General features: G+C 59.8%; 1 protein-coding gene across 1 annotated transcript in view; it reads left to right on the top strand.

Annotated features, from left to right (window-relative positions):
- The first annotated feature begins 5,670 nt into the window (after nucleotides 1–5,670).
- The window catches only part of SIM2 (SIM bHLH transcription factor 2), a 55,085-nt gene continuing 44,868 nt past the window's right edge, over nucleotides 5,671–15,887 (top strand). The window contains exons 1-2 of the mRNA XM_053903087.1: nucleotides 5,671–6,480; nucleotides 15,685–15,767. Coding sequence (XP_053759062.1) covers nucleotides 6,306–6,480; nucleotides 15,685–15,767 — 258 coding nt within the window. The 5' untranslated portion in view covers nucleotides 5,671–6,305. The remainder of the gene's footprint in view (nucleotides 6,481–15,684; nucleotides 15,768–15,887) is intronic.

Genomic DNA, 15,887 nt, shown 5'->3' with positions numbered 1-15,887 from the left:
GCGGTGAGTAGGGGTCCCAAGTCCCTTCCGCAGAATTAAGAAGACCTGTAGCGTCGGAGAAGCCTGACTCTTGGCCCTCTCCGGCCGCCGGTGTCTCCGGGTGTGGCCCGCAGCTCCCAAAGCCGGGCTTCGGTGCAGGGTAGGGACAGTTGGAGAGGAGGGGTCCTGCCACCGCCTCCCTGCCTGGCCAGATGCGGTGACGTCTCCACGCCGGCTTGGGCCCGCGGCCGCTCAGATCTGAAGTCCGGCTTTGGCGCGTCCCGAACCCCGACGCCGGACTGCTCTTTGCCGTGGGCGTCGCCTCTTTCTCCTCCTTGGAGGGAAGAGTGTTTTCCTGGACACACACCTCTTGGGAAACCCGCCTACCACGCCGGCCGCTGCAAGAAAAGAAAAAAAATCTTCGCAGAGCAGTAAAACACTCACACCCCGGGCCGGGGCGGCCTCGCGTGCCCAGGGCAGGCTGGAGGGGGCTAGTCCAGCCCGCCCGCCGGCCCGCGGGCCTTTCTCTAACTCTCTCTACCGAACCACGAATAAACTAGCATACCTCTCTTTACAGATTTGTTTCGATTAGGGGGAAAGTTCCCCAATATTTGTTTTGCTTTGCAAACAACCCCGTTATATTAATTAAATGAAACGAGTTTATGTCCTCAAAGTACTTAATAACTCTGATCTTATATCAAAGACCTGCTAGGAAAAAAAAAATTAAGCCCATCAGGTTTGTGCTCTTTGATGTGCAGAAATATTTATCTCTGGTGGATAAGATTTCTTTCGTTGTTTTTTTTTTTTTTACAGGAAAATTTTGGTTGATGTTTTTGAAAGGCGGTTTCAGCGCAGTTGTTAATGAACGAACTGATTTTCAGATTTGAAGGCGGTATATAATTGGTATAACCATTGAGGAATTTGGGCGCACGCCGGACTAGCAAGACTCCTCCAGCTCAAAGGTTTCCAGGCACGACCCCCAACTAGCTGGAGGCGAAAAGCGATGGCTTTGCAGGGGAGACGACGTGCAATCTCTTCCCAGAACCGTGATCTTGTGATCTTTTTCTGTGAAAAGAGAACAGCGGAGGTTTCAGGCTGCGGGGTCCTGGAGGAGGTCGCTCAGCTCCTCCCTCCCTCTCTCCCCCCAACCCACCAAGGATCCCTTCCTGTCCCTGAGCTGGGATCCAGAGCTCTGGGCCCTGCTTGAGCCCCTCCCTGCAGAACACTGGAAGTCTGAGTGCATTGGGAGGGGCACGCCCAAGTCCTCCCCACCTCTTTTCAGAGAATGGAGAGAAAGTGGGGCCCGGCTGGGGAGACAGGGAAGGGAAGTGCAAAGGAGGGGCTACCCCCTCACCCACAGGTAAAAGTAGAAGAAAAGAGCGGCCTTCTTCTATCCAAATCTGATTCAGCTTTCCTGGCTCCCTGTGGCCCATGCTCAGGGACTTTGCTAATCACTACAATTAATTACCAGTGGCACTGTTTTTGGTTCCCCTAAATAAATAGACAGTAGCTACTCCCTTCCTAAGTCAGGAAGCACTGCCTCCACCTGAGGCCTCCAGACTCCAGTCTTAGAACCCAAAGTCGTCCTAGATAACTGAGTCTGAAGAAAAGGACTGTGGTCTTTTCAGAATCCCAGAGAACAGAGTACTTACAGCAGGCCCAGATAGGAGCCCAGAAGATGCAAATTAGCCCCCACAGCCTCACGTTGGAGTGCCTCCTTCTCTTGCCCCCGGCCCCAAAATTATGCCTGAGGCACCACACGGAGGGCCAAATACTCAGCCAGGAAGGGGGTCCCTGGACCCGATACACAAGGGCCGATCTGCCCAAGTTACTGCCCACCCAGCTGAAAGCAAACACTTTCTCCAACGGAGTAACTTCCAGTGAAAGAAATTTATTAAAAAAACAAAACAAAACCCAAAGAGATAAACTTCTCTTCCTCTCCTTGGAAATACGTGAGCAGGACCAGTTACTGTCTAGACCTCTGGAGGACTGGAATCACTAGGAAATTGCCCTGGCTACCTCTAATTTCTTTTAAACAACGAGCAGTGGTATTGTAACTGTCGGCTGATCCTTTCTGAGAGTAGCAATGACTCCAGGAAGAGTTGATGCTGTCTCCATGGGGCTTACCCAAGGAAAGGAGCGAAAAATCGAAGTACTCTTTCGGATAGCTCAGACCAAAAACGCCTCCCAGCCATGATAGTCCCAGACGCGATGCTAGATGCTCGTGGGACCTTCTGCAGTAACTGTATCTTGCTTGGAAATCGAATAGATTGGAATGGCCGTAGTCCTGGATTTTCTATTGTCTCGTTTTGCTTCAGTGGTTGAAGGCCTCCTCAGACACCACTTCAGAGGGTCGCTACCCTCTCCCCCAAATCTAGTGCTGGGGACGGGAGGACTTTTCCTCCCGCCCCCACATCTTTAGTGACAAAGTCTCTGATCCTCTTCTGCCACTGCGGCAGCCTCTCCGGGAGCCCCATCCCGGGTAGAACATCTGTGAGTTTCCCCCTTGATCTCACTCGAAAGTCGGTTTCCGCGGGGGATGGGCCTCAGGTAGGCGCGGGGCGCGGCCTGGGGAAAAACAGTTGCGGAGCATCTGAAGCGGAAAATCCAAGCAGATGTGGGGCGGCCTGGGCCCGCCCCTTTCCTCTTGGGGCCTCAATTTCTTCCAGATCGGTTTCCTAATGGAAACTTTCTAAGAGGTGGGGGGGTACGTAAAGGCGTGCTGGTGCACCTCCGTGAGCCAAAGCCTGAGAACCAGGACTGGGAGTGGGGGCGCCTGGCGAACTGGCGGTGATCCCGAAGCCTGCTGACCTCAATGTGTGTGTTGGGGGGGGGGGGCGGCTTCCCACCTGTCCTCTTCCTGCCCCCAGCTTCTCTTCATTCTACGTTCTGCAGGCTCCTTCCAGGCCAGCAGGGGAACTGCTGTTTGTGAATGATGCCTGGCCTTGAGGGTCTTTCGTGCAGCTATTACTTCTCCCCTGCAGGCCGGACTCCATACTCTGGGCGAGGCAGCTGGATTCAGCCCCAAAGCATAGACCAGGAGGTACTCCCGGCACCAGGAGCCCTGGAGCAAGGGGCATGCCGCAGGTGTCCCAACCAGTGGGTCAGTCTAACTAGCACGTCTTAAGTGTTTTTCCCACTTTACACAGAGCCTGCGGGTGCCCTTTCTAAGTGTAACAGGGGTCCCAGGCTTTGTCCAGTAAAAAGAACTCTGGAACAGATCCCACAGGGCACACACGGGGTGGTGGGGAACGTTCTTCCTTCACTATTCCACGCTGACACCACTATTCTTTCCACCTGGGAAACTTCGGTGATGGGGATACGCGAGGGACGCGCGCGCGCGTGTGTATCTTGACTGGATGTGTGTTGGGGGGAATTACGATGCCCGCCTGGGAGTCTGCTGAGTTAGGCTTTAAGGACTGAAGTGTCCTACACCCGCACTTCAAACGCCCCGTAATGCTACCGCTCAAACCCCGAGATTCGAACCTGTTCTGCGGATCCGAGAACAGCGGCTGCCGCTGTGAAGATAACTAGATCTCGAGTACACTCTCCCGCAAAATCCGGGAAATCTGGTTTAAGGCAAGTTTCTGTTCTTGTTACTTGTTGGGTTCTCCCGCTTCCACTTAGCGGTGTTTTGGCCGTCTGAGTAATCCCTTTCAAGTCCCGGAGTAATTCTCCCGGGTCCGTAACTGAGGATCGGAAATCGTGGGGGTGAGGAAAGCGTTAAATCCTCCCGGAGCCAGGGAGGTGCCGGAGCGCACTCACAGGCGGCCTGCGCTGGCTGCGGCGGGGTTCGACCGGCAGTCCCTACCTCGCGGAGCCCCTTCTCCGGGAAGCCACAAGACGACAACTGCGCGGTCAGGCGCGAGATCCAGGGCAGGGAAGCGGGCCGGCGCCCTGCGCTCGGGTACTGCGTATCCTCACCGCTCGCGGCCGCCCGGACTCCTCCGCACGCACCGCTGGAAACCGGAATTTGCTCCTAGATCCAAAACCCCAAGGGAAAGTGCTGAGCTCCGCGTTGCGGGGGTGGGGGGCACCAACTCCGAAATTCGCGCTTCTCAGTGGCTTCCGAGCGCCGGCCCCGCTGGCAAGGCCACCTGTGGCTCCGGCAGAGCGCGGGGCAGGTGCGGGCACAGCTGGAGTCTGCACACGCTGTCTTGCCCACCAAGGGAGCTAAGACGCCTTCAACGTTGTCGCACCTCTGCCCTTCAAAGGGACTCCTAGAGATGGTCAAGGGCGCCCGCTGCAGAGTTGGTGGTGGTTTGCCCGCGCCCCCCCCCCCCCCCGCCCAGGCGCGGGGGGAAAGAGGCGGGTCCCGGGTCAGTGGGTGCGTGGAGCAGCTGGCTCCTCCAAGGGCCTGGAGGGAGAGAGGTGGCACCAGAAACGGAGATCCCAGCTGCGGAGCCCCGAGGCCCTGGCGTGTCTCCTCCCCGACCCGACCTCAAAATCAGGGCCCCCAGAGCCGTGCAGTCTGCGGCACGCGGCCGAGGGACCCGCAAGAGCCCGTGCCCTGCGTCCACTGCAGCTGCCCTCTGACCCCACGTGCGGGGGAAGCTGGCGCCTCCCAGCGCGCGCGTCCGCACGGTAGCCTGGGCGTTCAAACTGCTAGAACGGTGCGAGTCTGTGCGCCCGTCGCGACCCGGATTGGAGGAGGGCCCTTCGGGGTCGCAGGAGCGGAGCTGCGGGGGTGGCGTGGGGGTGGGCAAGAGGACTCTTGCGGTCCAGTGCGGCCCTGAGGGAAAGCACCAGGACGCCCTACGGCCGCCTCTCCGACTGCTCCTCCCTACTCCAGCTGCCCCCCGGCCCACCACCCTGGCCCCCGCCAACGCTCGCTCGAGGTCTCTCGCTCGCAGACCCTCCCCCCCCCCCCCCCCCGGCCTGAAGCACCCGCCCCAGCCGCGATTCCCCGAAATTCCGGCTGCGCCGAGCCGGGCTGCGGGAATGGGTACTGTCGGGCCCTGTTCCAGCCGCCACCCTGGGCGAGGCCTGGCCGCTAGGCGCAGCTCCCGGTCCCCTCCTTTCGTCTGGCCCGCGCGTCCCCGCGGCCTCCAGCCCCTCCGGGGAAAGCACCGATCTTCTTTCGCTCTCGTGTTTCGGGGAGAGAAAGGGCAGAAAGGTCACTTCCGAGCCTCTCTCTCCCGCCCTTTCCTGAGTTGGGGGGGGGGGGGTCTTCCCTTCGGGGCTCCCCCCCCCCTTTTGGCCCTCGGCCCTGCAAAGTGCGGAGGTGAGGGCGCGGGACCAGCGCGGGCTCGGAGGATTGGGTCCACCCCGGAACGGCACTGGCCAGCGGGTCCATCCGCCTCCCCTCGGCCACGCGCGCCCAGGACCGGTCGGGGAGCAACGGGGGTGGTCTAGGCATCACTCCCCCACTTCCCTCCCTCCCTCGCCCCTCCCCGCCGCCCGTCCGAGCGCCCAGGTCCCGGGACCCGCTCGCAGGAACCGGTCCCCACCGCGCGCCGTGTGCACTCACCGCAACTTCCTCGAGGCCGGGAGCGCGCGGGCCTCTCCTGGGAGAGTCCCTGGAGGCAGCGACGCGGAGGCGCGCCTGTGACTCCGGGGCCGCGGCGGGGTCGGGAGGCGAGATTCGCCGCCCCCGCCCCCGCCGCGGTCCCTCCCCCCTCCCGCCCCCCTCCCAGGGCCGCGGCTGCCGAGTGCTCCGCCCGAAGGCGGGTCCGCCATAAACAAACGCGGCTCGGTCGCACGTGGACCGCGGAGCTGCTGCGGCTCGCGACACATCGCGGGCTCCGGGCGCCGCGTCTCCAGGCAAAGGGAACGGCCAGGGAGGGCAGGAGAGCGCGCCCGGGCAGGGCCCCAGCCGCCTCCGCCCCAGCTCCCCTTCGCTCCCCTCCTGCTCCATGGCTCCGCGGCCGCCGCCGCCCATGCCGCCCTCCAGTCCGGAGGGGCCTCGCGGCAGCGGGTACGAACACTCGGTCAAGGACTGAGCGGCACCGCCGCCTCCTCGCTGGCCGCTCTCCACCCCCCAAGGAAAGCCGAGGCGCGGGAGACTAGGAGAGAGAAAGGAAGAGCGAGCAGAAGCGAGCGGGAAGTCGGGCTCTGGGCTCCGCGGGACAGTCCAGCCCGGGGGAGGCTGCGCCCGGGGCGGCGGAGCGCGGAGCGGCGCCGCTGGGTCGCGCGGAGCTCCGGGGCCCAGCGGCTGTGGAGAGGCTACTCGGTGCCCCAGGCCGGCCGCGCGCACCTGCCCCGGGCGGTGCCCCAGACTCACCTGGACCTCGGAGGCCCCTTCCCCGTCCCCGCCGCTGCAGCCGGAGCGAGGCTCCGCGGGCCTGGAGCACGGCTGGGTCTAATATGCCCGGAGCCGAGGCGCGATGAAGGAGAAGTCCAAGAATGCGGCCAAGACCAGGAGGGAGAAGGAAAATGGCGAGTTTTATGAGCTGGCCAAGCTGCTCCCGCTGCCGTCGGCCATCACCTCGCAGCTGGACAAGGCGTCTATCATCCGACTCACCACCAGCTACCTGAAGATGCGGGCCGTCTTCCCCGAAGGTGAGGCCGCAGGTGGGCGGCCGAGAGGGCTGGGGGAGCCCGGCAGCCTCGGCCCAAGCTGGGATCCGGAGCTGGCTTGGAGGGCCAGTGCCAGCGCGTTTGGGGGAGGCCGCGCGGGGAGCCTGGGCTCCTGCTGCAGAGAGGAGACAGGTCTTGTCGCCGGGTGAACCGGACCATCTTCTGGTCCAGGCGTGGGCCAGGTGAACCAGGAACTGTTCTGTGAGCATGCTAGCCTCTTCTGGTTTTCCTGCCTCCCTTCTTGTCTTTTCTTTCATTTCTTTAATTCCCTTTTATTTTGTCCTTCTTTCATTACTTGCTCTCTTTCCGCGGAGGGGAAGTGTGTGCACCCCGACCAGGGATAAGACGGACTTGCTGATCCTGGCCTGAGAGAGAGCAGAGTGCACCCAGAGGCCTAGGCCCGGAAGGCCCCGGCTGTAAGCAGGGCACTTGTTTGAGGCCCGGGCCTTAGATTTGGGACTCTGGAGCTGCATCTACTTTGCTCACCTCCCCTGGGGGGGCGGGGAGGGCTGGGCAGAGCAGGGTAGGAGATACCGAAAGTAGGTGAGCCGAACCCCCACCCCCACCCCCACAGGAGAGAGAGGCAAATAGTATGAAGATGGCAGGCAGGCCTGAGCTTAGTCTTTTCCTGATTGGAATTATAAACCCGGAGGGGCAGGTGCCATGGTGGACACGGGTCACCAGGACCCTTGGGTCCAGCAGACTCCTGGTGTGACGGCCAGCATTCCCTGCTAGCACATGGCCTGCGGGTGACCATGGCTGCCAGGCTGGGCACTTCTGAGAAGCAGGGCCATGGAGGCCTGGTCACCACAGCATTCCTTCTGGTGTCCCGGTGCTTCTGAACCGATCACCTTTCAGTGGCTCTGTCCCCAGCCAGGGTTGCTGCAGCCTGGCGTGAGAGATCCTGACACTTGGCCGGGACACTCTGCACGGGGACCTGTTGGGCAGGACTGAGAAGCCAGTAGGGCTGTGGAGCCCCAGAAGCCGGTGGGGGAGTAGAGACCACTTCAGCGGCAGGACACCAGAGAGTGGCCGCAGTGCAGCGACAGGTGTCCTGTGGGCACAGGGTGCTTCCGTTAAGGCAGTGCAGGGCCAAGCGATCGACCAGGAGTCAGCAAGCTTGACCTCTGTGTTGGTGGCCCCAAAGCCTGTGACATGTAATTGGCTCTGGGTCTGGAGCCACACTTCACACTAGCTCCCCAGTGGAGCTCAGGGGGCCTGTCGGCCATCGTGACCTGCAGCCCTGCACCCTGCACACAGCGGGCGGGAGATCCAGGGGCCACGGAAGCAGTAGCCCGGCTTAGCCCTTGCCTCCCAGCTGGGGCTCCAAGCCTCCAGGGCTGTCCTCCCTGGTGCGGGAGCCAGTGACCTGTGCCTCCGCACCGGTCGACACACCTTTCCTTTTCTAACCCCGGTATACCGAGGGGCCCCCACTCCAGCCCCTACTGGGAGCTGTCTAGCGGGTGGTCGCTATCAGTCTGCCCAAGGGTAACCTCTCCACCGGAGAAACAGATTCCTCTATGGCTGAGATTTCACTGAAAATTAAAAGAGAAATACGTTTTATGAGGGCCAGGTCTCCTTCCCCCCCGGGGAAGGAGTGGTGGTGAGCCGTTGTTTTTCTTCGTTTCTTTCTTTTCACAATTTATGTATTTTTTTCCGAGTGAGCCCTGTCTTAATCTGCACAATACCAGCAGGTGTGGAGACAGGACAGGACCCTGGCTCCTATCACTTCCCCAATGGAGGGAAACACATGAGAAGCCAGGATCGGAATATTAAGTAGTTTGTTACCAGCGATTTCGAGTAAGCCAGAAATTAGTTAGAAAGGCAGGCCTGGAGAAAGAGGACTAATTGTAAGCCATTTATTGTTTGGAGCATTTCCAGGAAAGCTTGCTAAAAATTGGGAAGTGGTGGGTGTACTACTTCTGCAGATATTTAAACTAGATCTGGGTGTTCTAACTCTGGGAAGTGAGTCTCCAGCCATTTGGGCCCAGAATTACTTGGCCCCGAGCCCTTTGCAGGGGTGGGCTAGCTGGGGGTCCAGGACTCAGATCACCAGGCCCTCGTGCTTTGTTGGGTAGCGCGCTTGGAACTCCCAGAGCGGTCGGAGGGAGTTGTTTGGTCCTACAGTTTTGCAAATGGCCCCGAATCTACGGTCTAGATTGATAGGCGAAGGAAGGAGGGGTGATGTGCCCCGGGCCCCCCTGCAGGGCCGAAGCAGGGAGCCGGGGGCCTGCCTGGAGGGTGGACATGGAGGCCCTGGGCCTGGAGCTCTGGGAGGTGGCCCGGCTCCCCTCAAGTCCGTCTGGGTCACAGAGTTGTGAAGCTGGGTGCCTGGGCCGAGAAAGACGGGTTTAGAGAGACCTCAATTATGCAAAATGACTTGCTCACCACTCTGGTAGCTCCGAAGGGCGGCCTGCGGAAGCCGCGCCGTAATTGATTTAGCCTCTGTTCTCAAGCCTGGGTCTGCGCTGGGGGCGGGGGTGGGGAGGGGGGGAATGGAATCGGGCCTGGAGGAGCCGCAGGGATCCGGGCGTCGGCATCAGGGAGGTTTAGGGCCAAGGCAGTCTTGCGCGGCTGCGGCAACTCCCGGATCTGCCCCGACTCTCGTCTGCGGACGGAAAGTTGCCGAGTGAAACCACTGTTCCTTACCCCCGGAGCAAGCGGAATCCCCGGTGAAGAAGGATCTAGAGGCCAAGCTAGAAAATGAACAGGAAAATCCAAAGGAGCCACTGGCATCGCCGATTAACCCTTCGTCCCTGAGAAAATTGCAGCCAGAGAGGGGCGGGCCTTTCCCAGGGTCCCACAGCAAGGGCGAGCGCCGGCGGGGCGGTGGCTGCTGTGCCCGCAGCCAGCGCCTGTTCTCTCCCTGGGCCCGAGGCCATTGGCCTTGGCTCCTTTCATCCGGAGACCACCTGGGGCAGGGGAGAGATAAAGGAGCTCGGAAGAGTTCCACTTAGGGGCAGAAACAGGCCACGCGAGCCAAGGTGGACACTCCCCAGGGAGGTCAGACTGCAAGCTTAGGAGTGCCTGCAATTTTCACAACCCTTCCAAGGCTCTGCTCTGTTAAGCGGCCCCACTAGACCTCGGTCTCCTTGTCTGCAAAATGGGCCTTTAGCAACTCCATAGCTGTGCAAGCTTCCTGGGATCAAGTGTGAGGAACCAGGCAGTGCAGGTGGAAAACTGGTTCTTAGTCCAGTCACTGCTTCCTGGGAGCTCACGGTGTTGCCTGGGCCAGATGTGGCTTAGATGGCAGAATGCCCCACTCTGTGGACCTCTGGGCCTCACTGCAGTTGGAAGACCCGTTATTTTCTGGGCCCCCAACGTCTTCTTCCCGTTAACAGCTAAGAAGTGGCAGGTAGACAGGGAAGAGGGCAGGAGAGCAAGGCTGGCTTTGGAAGTGGGACTCAGAATTGAAAACTTAATGTGTTCACCGGTGGCTAGGAAGGCCTGGTACACGCAGGGCTCAGGGTCTGCCTGCCCTCTTTGCACTGTGGCCTTCCCTTCAGGAGACGGGGCGCTTTGGAAGCACAGAGGCACAGGGTGGGAGAACTCTGCTGTTCCCTGGCCATAGCTGCATGGTAGCCATGCCAGGCAGGACGAAGGACAAGTTCCTCCTTCAGGTGATGTATGCTGGGCCTCAGGAAGCCCGAGTCAAAACCGCAGAAGCTCCGAGGCCAATCCGGTGGCTGGTTAAGCCCCTTCTTAGGAGCCAGGATTCCGATTTCACTCTCAGCAGTGGAGTAGAGAGTGGTGTCCCTTGTGGGCCCTTGTGCACAGACAGCTGACCCGAGGGACTGGCCTGTGGTCCCAGCTTAGGAATGGAGCTGGAAAGTGAGGCTGACTATAGCAAGGAGAACAGAGCCCCTCCTCCTCCTTTCCCAGACCTGAAGACTCTAGACAAGTGCGGGTGAAAGCAGGGGAAGGGAGTGCGACATTGTCATTCTCACACAAAAATAATGGGAGTTTGAGGCCGGAATCATTACCGTGGTGGAATGCGTCTGGGTTGAGACTCAGGCAGACGCCTGGAAATTGTTGTCGGGAATGGAAACGCTTTGATTTTAGAGGGTTTGCTGAAGAGAAGCTCACCCTAAACTTCAACAGATCCGAGCCCATTTTCTACCGAAGCCTGGAATAATGTAGATTTAAAAAAAAAAAAAAAAAAAAAAAAAAAAAAGCTGACTTTTTTTTTTTTTTTTTTTTTTTTTTTTTTAGAATAAGGTGGAACTTTACAACCCTCTCCGCATGGGGTCCGGGAGGGCGAGCTCCCTGTCGCCGAGCAGGAGGCTGCGGGCAGTGGGGAGGAACTCCGGGCTGCGGGGCCTTGGAGGCTCGAGGCAGGACCTGGAGCGCGCGCCAGCCGCCCATTCGGGCCCCCCGGGGGCCACAACCCGGGCCGCGGCCGCGCGCTCCGGGGCGCGGACGGGAAGGCGGACTGGACGGCGCGGGGCCACGCGCGCTCCGCAGTGCGGGCGGCGGCCGGGCCTGCGCCCCAGCCTCCGAGGTCTCTGCGCGAAGCTCTGGGCGCCCCGGGCCTTCCGTCGGGCGTCTGAGCACGTACTTGGCCGGCGGCCAGGCGGGGCCGGGCTGGAAGCCCCCTCCCTTCCCCGTCCGGCCGGGCCCAGCGAGGCCTTCTCGGGGCGCCCCCACCCACCCCCCGCCTTCACACCCTGTGCCTGGACTCGGTGTGCGACGGTTGGTTTGGAAAAGGGCCCCAAAGCCGGGCTTCCCGGGGACCCCGGGGAGAACGAAGCATTCCGAGGCCAGAGGCTGAAGCACGCGGAGGAACCCCAGAACCGTGACAGTTTCCTGGGTCTGGAGTCGAGCGAGGCGGCAGTGCCAGCTCTGGGCTCCCCTGGAGCGTCGAGGCGGGAGCCCGGGCTCGTACTCCCCCCCCCCCCCCCTTACGCCCTCGCCTAGGCGCGCGACGCCCGATAGCCAAGGACGGAGCCCCTGAGCCTGCGGGCCCCGCTGGTGGTAATACCCCGAATGCCGGTTGTAAACGCCCCCGCAGGGTGACGGGCGTCCCTGGTTCGCTCCCGGCGTTCGGAGGTGGGGGGTGGCTCTCGGTGGAGGAGCTGAGCAGCACCTCAGCACCCCCCCCACCCCCCCACACACACACCTTTCTGGACTCTGGAGTAGTCTGCAGTCAGCCAGCATAACCTTGTGTCCTCGCATGGTCCACGGATTCGCAAGAGGCCGTGCTCCCCAATAACACGCCTCTTTCTCTGCCAAGGCGCTGATAACTGGGGGACTAAGGAGGAGGAGAGAGCTGGAGGCAGGGAAGGAATGGGAAGGCAGGAGAAGGCTGGACCAAGGCGTTGGTACCACCGAGGCCTTCCACTGGACCCAGGGCTTTGTCGGCATCCTCTGGTTTAGCTCATTTAATTCCACAACCACCACCCCACCCCACCCCCTACTTTGGAGTTAAAAAATAGAGGTTAGAGATCAGGGCTCTTGCTGGAGATCAGACCATCCAGACCCACCCAGCTGCCATCTTAAACGCAGGAGTGGGAGCAGAAGGAGGTGAGACCCCAGTGTGTCCCCTGGGGACTCCAGAAAAATCTGTCCTGGATTTTTCTCAATCTCAGATCCAACTCTCCGTGGATGGGTGGTGGCAGGGTCAGGCATACCCTTATTAACCCCGCCTGGTTTTCACAAGATCCCTGTGAGGAATGTTTGTGTCACCTTCTAGATACCCACGGCTGCCTTCAAGAACTGGCCATCCTGGGAGTTCTTACCAAACTCTGGATCCTTTATCTGAGGTTGCACAGCTCAACAGCTGTTTGTTGACTGACTAACTGAGCACTCAGAGAGGAGGGACCATATTTAGATAGCTTCAGTGGCAAGAGAGCCTGGTAAGTTTTAAACCGAACAGCAACGAGCGAGCCAGCCAGACCACCAAGTGTGAATACCAAGTGTAGGTATTCACGAACCCTCGGAGGCAAGGGGTGGCAGAAAGGGGTTTCCTGGCTCCTTTTTCCTCTGACCCAGTGGCTGACCTCCTCTTCCATGACCTGGCCATCTGGGTTCCTAGTAGCAGGGAGTCCCCTGCAGACACATGTAGGTCAATTGGGACAGTAAACCCTGGCAGAGGAACCACAGGCCAGGCTTGGGATCCACCCCCTCCATCCGGCAGCTTCCCCCACAGGTGGAGGTGGGGAGGGCTCCCAGGATCAGGTGAGATAGACCACCAACTGTTGATAACCTTGTAGGAGTTTAGCTCAGTCTTACCCTTCTCCCCTCATTTCTCCAACAGATAAAGCCCTTTGTTAGGTCCAGATGAGGGCCACGAGCCCAGCGCCTACTTTTTCGGGGTATGTGGCTTTACAGCACCAAGATGTTCATTGCTGTTGTTGTTACAAACCTTACCTTATTTAGTCTCTACATTCAGCCCACCTTAGATAGATTTTTATGGGTGGAGTGGAAAGGCCTCACCCACAGAGGTTCCTTCCTTCCTGAGAGAGAGAGAGAGAGAGGGCACGCACATGCAAGTGGGGCAGAGGGAGAGGGAGAGAGAGAATCCCAAGCAGGCTGCACGCACAGCACAGAGCCCAACAAGGGGCTCCATCTTGGTGAGAGCATGACCCGAGCTGAAATCAGGAGTCCTAGATCAACCTAGGCCACAGAGGTGCCTTACCCACAGAGGCTTCTAATGCAAGAGCTGGCTGTGATGGCATGGGGGCACGGAAGCTTGAGGGGAACCTGTCCATTAGCCCTGCCACCTCAGGCTAGGTCCAGAAGGGGCATGCAGACCAAATTCTAGCAGCAAGGCGGAGGTGTCGGGAAATTACAGGAAAAATTCTAATGATATAAGAGAACAAGCTCTATTGAAGTATCTGAGTATTTGAGTTATATGAAAAACTGTCCTGTGTACCCAGTGCACTTTTGCATATCAGGCCAGAGCCGCCCATGCAGCTTTCGGGAGAGCTGGGCAGGGGAGTCTGGTCTGGGTCTGCACCTTTCCTGAAGGTGCAGATTTCCCCAGGTGACCTGGCTCCAGACACTGCAAGCAGCCTCGTCTGGGAGGTCGAGTTCACTTTTCCCACTGAGCCAGGCAAGGCCGGTGTGGTGCAAACCAGGGAAAGGAACCAGGAGTTGGGTAAAGGAGAGTTACCTGGGCACAGTTGTCCATTTTCAGAAATCACGATTCCTGGGTCTTTATTAAATTCTTCTTTCATTTAGGCCCCAGGGCTCTTAAATTTTGGTTCCTTAAATGGAATAAACGTTGACCCCACCAAGCCATCTGTATAGATGGGGGTGTGGGGGGGCAGGGAAGGACCTGCTAGTGAAAGTCAATGGCTCCCTAGTACTGTGGTCACCGTGGTACTCCTTGGGAGGGAAAGTGGGTGCACAGTGATTTCCTGGGGTTCAGAAGACACCTCTGTTCACGTGGTGGAGACTGAGGTGCTGGGATCCCATTTGGGGGATCAGGATACGATGAAACTAGCCACTTTCTTACAAGGAGACCAGGATAAACCCCAAATCCCTAGAGCCCAGGAGGAGAAATTAAAGGTCATTCCTTTTTTAGTAGCGGGACAGTTTGTTGGGAAGGGCCTCCAAAGCTTTTGCGGGGGGGTGGGGGGCTCTGATTCCCTAGGTGTCTTGGGCCCCACGGCTCCCTCGGGCTTGGGGCGGAGGCCTCCAGAAACTGAGATGCCCCCACACCCAAGGGAACAGTGGGAGAGACCAGAGTGCCTACCTGGCAACTTTCCAGGCAATCCACTCGCCGCGGGTTTGGAGGAGTTGTGTGGTCCCAGGAATGGTCCCTGAATTCACTGTGACTAGGCAGGGTTCCCCAACCCGCGCGTCCTGCTCTGGCTTCGAGTCCCGCACTCCCGGTGCACAGTGGGGCGGGCAGGGATTAGGCCCGCCTTCCGGCCTGCGGTTCTGCGCGGAGGGGAGGCGGACCCCCCCCAACCCTAACCACCCCCCCACGGGACCCACAGTTCGCCCCTCAGGGGTCGCTGCCGGGGAGAAGGGGCGGGTGGACCGCGGGAATGGGCCTGGAGCCGCCATCTCCGCTGGGGGGGAACGGGGCGCAGGCTGAGACAGCACTCCCGGCCTCACCACCTCGCGCCGCGGCGTGGAGCTAACTGGACCTAACTGGACGGATGCAGGCCAGGCTCCCAACCCCAGGACTCCAGGGAGCGACACTTAGCTCCACAACGTCACCCGGCTTTCCTCCTCACTCCCGAATATGCAGACGAAAGTCTGGGATTTCTGGGGTCGCAGCAGCTGAGCCCGGAGACACAGGAGAGGAGGCTTCCCTGGGCAGGGCCCCTGTCCCCTGGTGTGGTTTCTGAAACCCTGGTGACCTTCAAGGAGGTGGTGGGGAGAAGCAGGAGGCCTTGGGGGAGCAGTTAAAAACTGGGGCACCCTAATTATGTGGTAACAGGTACCTTCCAGAAATCCTCAAGTACTTACAGGGCTCCCACCGCCTTCTGCCCATACCCCCCGCAGACCTCTGGCGTATTTGGAGCTGGCCCTAGGGAAACCCACCTCCCCCAAACCCTTCCCAAACTGAAGCACTTGGATTGGAAGAGGGTCGGTGCTCCCAAGGTGCCTGCAGGGGCTGGGGAGTCCGAAGGATTATGTGAGGTCAATATATGTATCATATCATGCGTATTCTACGTACTATGCTGGAAGAGCTGCGTCCTGGACGGCGAGGTCTTTTTCTTCTGGGCCTCTCTGCCTTTGGGAAAATGCCTGTTTGCTGGCAACTCAGCAAAGGGAGGGAGGGAGGGAGGGAGGGAGGAGGGTCCTTGGGGGAATATTTACAGGTCAAATCGATATCCCCGTTTGGCTTCAAGGATGGCCAATTTCAAAGCAGATTAGATTACTTTGTGGCATTTCAAATAAAACGGCAATTTCAGAGCCGTGAGCACGTTGGCGACCCACGGGAGCTATGGGCCTGGCGAGCTCAGCGGGCACTGGGGGTGCTTGGACCCAAGGCCTCGGCGGGAATATCTCCTCTGGCCTTCTTTCTCTTTAATCCAGAGCAAAGGGACGATGGCAGGGGCACAGACAGCGACCTGCGGGGCCGGGGAGGCGGCCGGGGGGGGGGGGGGGACGCTCGGGACTCCAGTCTGCGCCCTGCACGGATGCAGAAGTTCCCCGTGCTCTGCCTGGCGTGGGGGCCGGTCGATCGGCACTGCTGTTGACCCGTTTGCTTTATTCCGGATCCAGGTTTAGGAGATGCATGGGGACAGCCGAGCCGCACCGGGCCCCTAGACAGCGTCGCCAAGGAGCTGGGATCACACTTACTTCAGGTAAAGCCTCCTTGCGGAGAGGAGTGCCGCCTTGGCCTAAGGCTCTGACCCGTGCCGGGTGGGGCTCCCTTCTTACCCCCGCTCCCAGTCTCAAGGTGACCCTCCCCAAGGAGCCCCAGG

Source organism: Panthera pardus, unplaced genomic scaffold (genome assembly GCF_024362965.1).
Source record: "Panthera pardus isolate Hobbes unplaced genomic scaffold, ASM2436296v1 HiC_scaffold_16, whole genome shotgun sequence".
Classification (NCBI taxonomy): domain Eukaryota; kingdom Metazoa; phylum Chordata; class Mammalia; order Carnivora; family Felidae; genus Panthera; species Panthera pardus.
The sequence above is the reverse complement of the archived record's forward strand: the minus strand, read 5'-3'. Positions and strand labels throughout refer to the sequence as shown.